This window comes from Setaria viridis, chromosome 5 (genome assembly GCF_005286985.2).
Source record: "Setaria viridis chromosome 5, Setaria_viridis_v4.0, whole genome shotgun sequence".
Lineage (NCBI taxonomy): Eukaryota > Viridiplantae > Streptophyta > Magnoliopsida > Poales > Poaceae > Setaria > Setaria viridis.
In genome coordinates, this window is record NC_048267.2 from 4,372,090 (window position 1) to 4,378,089 (window position 6,000).

General features: G+C 50.2%; 2 protein-coding genes across 2 annotated transcripts; one reads left to right on the forward strand and one right to left on the reverse strand.

Moving 5' to 3' along the window:
- The first annotated feature begins 1,921 nt into the window (after positions 1-1,921).
- On the forward strand, positions 1,922-2,708 carry LOC117855296 (protein RALF-like 22). Its single transcript, XM_034737608.2, has one exon. It carries the CDS (start codon positions 2,036-2,038, stop codon positions 2,441-2,443), a length of 408 nt encoding a protein of 135 aa, XP_034593499.1. The 5' UTR covers positions 1,922-2,035; the 3' UTR covers positions 2,444-2,708.
- Positions 2,709-4,270: 1,562 nt separating this feature from the next.
- On the reverse strand, positions 4,271-5,542 carry LOC117854871 (probable F-box protein At4g22060). Its single transcript, XM_034737129.1, has one exon. The coding sequence runs from the start codon at positions 5,540-5,542 to the stop codon at positions 4,271-4,273; it is 1,272 nt and encodes a 423-aa protein (XP_034593020.1).
- Positions 5,543-6,000: the final 458 nt, after the last annotated feature.

The following is a 6,000-nucleotide window of genomic DNA, read 5'->3' on the forward strand; positions in this document are numbered from 1 at the left end:
TACGGCAATTGTGCGTTGTGTGCACAGGAATCAGAAACGGTTGACCACCTTCTATTAGGGTGTGTCTTCAGCAAGGAATGCTAGTTTAAACTGCTCTGGGTTGCTGGAATGCGGGCCCTCACCCCAGCTATTGGGGATGAGCTGTTGTCGTGGTGGTTACAGGGTCGGAAAAGGATCGACAAAGCGATCTGAAAATGTTTTGACTCCTTGATCATGCTCATGATTTGGAAAATTTGGTTAGAACGGAACAACAGGGTTTTCAGGGGGAGGCGACAACGTTAACAATGGTGCTGACCAGTATTCTTGCAAAGGAGGATGCTAGATCGAAAGCGGGCTAAAGGAGCTGTCGTTCTTCATTAAGTCTCATGGCTAATTTTAATTTGTCATTAGTAGTAGGTCGTTTTTTATTTTTCCTTTTGTTGTAAGTTTTCTTTTGAGGTCGATCAAAACTTTGTGCAAATCTCTGCTTCTTCTTAATGAAATACTTGCTCACGCAAGTTCTCGAAAAAAAAAACTTTGGAACACCTTACATGTGGGCCCAAGATAAACAATTAAAGTTCCAGTTAATATTTCTAATGCCAGGCCGACAGAGTGCTGTACTCCGAAGGACCCCGCCTTAGCTAGCAGTACCATCGAGCTAATCGTATCATACATTTTGCGGAGCATTCTGAAAAATAATTATTTTTAGGCAAATCCACTCGTGTCATTTTTTCGTAACAACAATTTGAAATAATCGACTTCATAGAGGAGATAAGAGTGTACATCGCAACACACGCACCTGCTACGGTAACCGATATACTCTGTGCTAGCTCCTGTTTTGCATCACGTTTGCGACACAAGCAGAGCGACATCTCCTATTCTCCTCCCTTCCTTAAGAGACGACCTACTAGCAGCACAAGCAGTGCTACTTCCACACTGTTCATCATAGATCGAGGACCAGTACGTTAACACGCCAGCAAGCGAATACGCTGTCAGGCACGTGCAGCGCAAGATAACGTAGAATGCAAGGGACTGGATTCATGTTCAGTTCAGTCTGGCGCCTTTAATCACAAGCATTATGTGTTGTACCACTGATTTGCATTTGCACCTTGGTTTCCGCAGCCTGTACTACGGTGTGGTAAAACCTTACAGACAACGTACAGCTCAAACAGAACATACTGCGACGATTGTGCATAAAAGCCCTGCTTTTTGCAAACTAACAGCTCGATTTTACTTTCTTCGCTGGCAAAGATTTAGTCATTTTACTATGGTCGTCCTTAATTACTTTTTGAGACCAAGTTTACGGGAGTTTTTCTTTCGTCAGCGAACCATGGCCAAAGCTAGACGGTGTCCTCCACCTCCATAGCCACAGGCCATGCGCCGTGCAGGCGCCGGGGGGCGCACCCGGTGTCCCGGCCGAGGGACCCAACCGCCGACGTGCCAGCCATGCGGCCGTGCGCGCCCTTGGCTCCTAGCGTCCCTCCCTCGCTACGCTACCCTACCCTACCAGATAAACTTCCCCTTTCCCCGAGCACCTGGGTCCTCGTCTCGCTCGCTGCGACGCTCGTGATCCGATGCGCGCGCGCACGCACCAACCGCACGCCCGCCCCGCCTGCCACCGTCCGTCCGTCGAGATCACGCAATCATGCCGCCGGTATATTCGTACGTGTACGTGGGAGAGGAGACAGCCGGATCGGCGATCCCAATCCATGTGTGCTGCCGCCTCCAATTCCAACGCCCAGCCCCCGCGCCCCCCCCCCCCCCCCCCCCCCCCCCCCCCCCCCCAATGATCAGGTGGTGATCGCGTCGCGCGCGAAGCGAGCGCGAGCGACCAGCCAACGGTCGCCGTCACGCCCCACAGCGCCGCACCGACGCCGACGCCCGGCCTCCTCAGTCCTCACCTACTGCCGCCCCGCCCCTTGCCATATAAGCCCCCCCTCCCCACGCCTCGCTCTCCCACACCACCAAACGCGCCTCCACCTCCTCCTGCTCCATCACATCAGCAGCAGCAGCAGCAAAGCAAGCGAGCCGCCTAGCTCTCCGCGCATTGCTCGCCATGGCGCGCCTTCTCCGCGCCGCGGCGTTCCTCCTCCTCGCGGTGCTGGCCGTGGCCCTCGCGGCGCTCCCGGCGCCGGCGTCGGCGGGCGCCGGGGACCTGGCCAGCGAGCTCCTCGTGGTGCGGCGCGGCAGTAGCGGCGGGCGCGCGTGCCGGGGCACGGTGGGCGAGTGCATGGAGTACGCGGACGTGGACGCCGAGGGCGAGGGCGACGTGGCCGGGATGGCCACCGGCGGCAGCAAGCGCCGCGTGCTGCAGGGCGGGTCCGGGTACATCGGCTACGACGCGCTGCGCAGGGACAACGTGCCCTGCTCCCAGCGCGGCGCCTCCTACTACAACTGCCAGCCCGGCGCCGAGGCCAACCCCTACTCCCGCGGCTGCAACGCCATCACCCAGTGCAGGGGCTGAGCTAGCTCAGCGCTGCACGCGCGCGTCGTCTCCAGTTAATATAAATCATGTATTTGTCGCGGCTAATTAATCCGTTGCGGCTGCTAGCTTGATGGTGATGTTTGTTTAAGAGTTTGGGGGCATGGCTGATTGGTTGTGCAGTGGATATGTGTCTCTCTTCTGTTCTGTGTTCTAGCTTCGCTTCGCCTTCAGGGTGAAAGGAAAAGTGATTATGATCGTGTAATTCTGGTGTCTCTGAATCTACAGCCAATGAATTTTCACCGTACGTCTTTCATGTGTTTGTTCCAACAGATTTGAGCAAATTTTCTGGCAAAACACGGAACAAACATTTCTGCATTTTCCTCTGCGGGTAGAGTTGCGCTCAATAACTTAATTTCTGGAGGCTTGTCAGGAACGAAACGTCAATTCCTTTTCCTTTTGAGTTGAGCTGTCAGTTCTGAGTATCAACTTCAACCCTTTTTTTTTTTTACTTTGTTTGGGTGATAGGCGGATTCGGATCAGACCAGGCACTATGATGGCCAGTCATCTTCGGTTTCGCAGGGAAAACGACCCTGTCATGTTGAAAAGATCAATTCCAAATGGGTCCGTGATCAAATTGGTGTTTAGATATACTCTTTGAAATGAGTCATTTGCTCATGCCACCAACTGTGGTTGGGCTGTCATTTTTCACCTTATGTAGAGTCAATGTACCTAGGAGCTTTATAGTTGGCATAAACATAAACAAAAGCAGATTCCTTTGCTTTTCAAAGGGACGTGTAACTACTCCTTGAGTTGTGCAGTGCAGCCTATAATATAACAAAATGACAATAAATCTTTACCATGGCCAACTAGGAGCTAGGACCTACCAAATCCGTATCCAGGCTTTTCAGTGGAATTCATATGTATCGCACAAGATTGTTAGTGATAATTTTTACCACATCATCAGATGCCATCAGTGGCATTTCATTCAACCACTAACCTGAATCGTTAGATACAAGAAGATTGTTGGCCATGCTTTTACCACTCCATCTTTAAGAGGCAGGTTGCTCATGAACTGGTTCTGGGAAAATTTCTTTGCTGCTCTAACATCTTTAACACTTTTCTCCGTCTCTATTTTTTTTAACAACATATATGCATGGTCAGAAAAAAAGGGTCAACTGTGCATGCCAGGGACCATGTCAACTTTGATTATGTTGACATCTAAGATGATAGTAGATTGGTAGTAAGAGATCAGACGGTGTAGTAATTTTTGGAAACAAACTGTTATCATTTAGGAGGAGTTGTAAATTGAGAAACATTAAAGGAAGCTAGCAAATTCTATCATCAAAATGTATGGATGGACAACAGTTCATAGTAGCTGCAATAGCACGACAATTCAATACAAATGCAGCTTAAAACTAGAAGGAAAATTCGAGACAAATGCATAATTCTTTGGTACAAGTACAATTTATAAAACATTGTTTAACATCGTAGTAGCTAACTTTTTTTTCCAAGTAGTATTTTAGCTAATTTGAGTGTTCCTGTCATATACAACGGTAAACAAACAAAAATTAATATCGCTCCGTTTTCATTTTTTTTCTAAGATTAGCGCATACTTATATCGTCTGCGTGTCAAAACAGATTGAGGCATTGAGCACCGAATCACTTATATAATTGGTTGGTCATCAAATCAAGGTGACATCGGAGAAGTAATAAAAGATATATAAAAGAATCTGTTTAACTTTAGGTGAACAATTTGCATGCATTTATCAATTAGTAGGGGCAAACAAGACAAGAAAGAAGAAAAGACAGCATACAACCTGCATCCAGTAAGCCAATATGATCAAACTAGGGTAATATCCAAATTTATCAGCCAACCCATTCACACGAGGGTCTAATCCAAATAGGAGGCGGCCAGTTGAGCCTTGAATCACAGGGCAAGAATTCAGCGAAGACATTTTCATCGAGGCTGAAAGCAACAATATGGCGCCGACTGAATTTGTCTCCTCCGATGTACTTCGTGTTGTCATCAGTATGGTAGATACAGTTCGCCTTCAACATAGGGGAGCATGCAACTGGGAGGAAAAATGAGGTGTTGAAACCAAGGAACAGGGCATATCCCTGTAGGTCCTTCACTTCAGCGACCTTCTGGTGAACAAGATCCATCTTGTACACAACCAGCTTCTTAGTGACCCACTCACCGTTGTCGACAACATCGTCGTCCCTCCAGACCTGAATGAGGTCACCCCTCGGTGCTCTAACAAGATACTTGTAGTTGTCTATATAGTTGACAACTTTTTTGAAGATGATTTTCACCACAGGAGATGATGATCCACTGAAATCAATGGTGTGAGCCTCTCCAGTGTCTCGGAGGGCGTAGAACAGGGAGTCCTTGTCGTCGTAGAAAAGATCTTGGTAATGGCAGAAGTGTTCTTCGCCGTGAATCCATGTCCACTCGGCATCCCCAATCCTTGCGAAGGAAAGCTGCTCTTGGAAACAGTGGATGATCAGGACGATGCAGTTTCCACTGGACGGATCAGCAGAAAGGGCAACCCTCCTGTATAGCAAGAAGCGAGCTTCATTTGGATCATAAAATTCCCGCAGGTCGTACATCTGCGAGTTACGACACCCTGCTGCGACATCCATGTAGTGAAGGAAGTAGCCTTGGAGGGCCTTGGAGGATCTAGCAAGACGAAGGTTCAAGCTCCTCATGGTCTTCACCGGCGGGAGCGCGATCTGAGCACGCGTGACTGGATTGACGAGGAAAAGCTCCGACTGCTCGTCGGCAGTGATAAGCCAGCCGTGGGAGGAGCCGACGACGTAGCGGCCGCGGAAGGACGGGGCGGGGAGGGTGACATGGTGGCGGCGCCTGGTGCTAGTGGTGTGGTCGGCGGCGGCGGACTCGGAGAGGCTGCGCAGCGTCGCCACGTCGGCGTCGCGATCGGCAGAGGAGTAGAGCAGGCACGGGCCGCGGAAGAGGCGGGTCGCGTCGAGCCGGGGGTCGAGCTTGTACGCGGCGCGCCAAGAGCGGCAGACGGCGGCGGAGCGGAGGAGCTCGGGGACCTCCAGCGCGCCGAGGACGAGGACGACGAGGTCCGCCGGGAGCTGAGACCAATCGCGCCCCGCGACGGCTTGCTCCATCGTGTCCCCGACACGGAGAGCAGAGCCGAGATCGATTCTGGTTAAGCAATTTTTATTCTCCAAAAAATTGCAGCTTGCACGACACGATCCGGCCGGCGGCAAGGCGAACCCCAATTCGGACGGACTCCCTCGGCAGCCCGTCGCGCAGAGTTTGATCGACCGGCTGCACCTACAGCAATTGTGATGCAGTGGATGCCTGTTCTGTTACAGCTTCCAGGATGAAAGTAAAGCTTCTGTGATTTTGGTCCATCGGCCAATGGTTTTTAAACGTTAAGTATTTTCCACAGATTAGTTATCACGGTTTGTGAGTTGACTGAATTTTGTGTGGCACTACATTTTGATGAGGCAACCAACATTGATAGTATCTCACATTTGGATGAGGCATCTTTTAGTTGATTTGTGCTGATTACGGTTTATCTGGAAAACAACCATCAATTCTCTTTGAGTTAACATCTCTC

Bases quoted from the DNA above. Each gene is read 5' to 3' on its own strand.
- LOC117855296 (XM_034737608.2), top strand. From the start codon at position 2,036: ATGGCGCGCCTTCTCCGCGCCGCGGCGTTCCTCCTCCTCGCGGTGCTG.
- LOC117854871 (XM_034737129.1), bottom strand. From the start codon at position 5,542: ATGGAGCAAGCCGTCGCGGGGCGCGATTGGTCTCAGCTCCCGGCGGAC.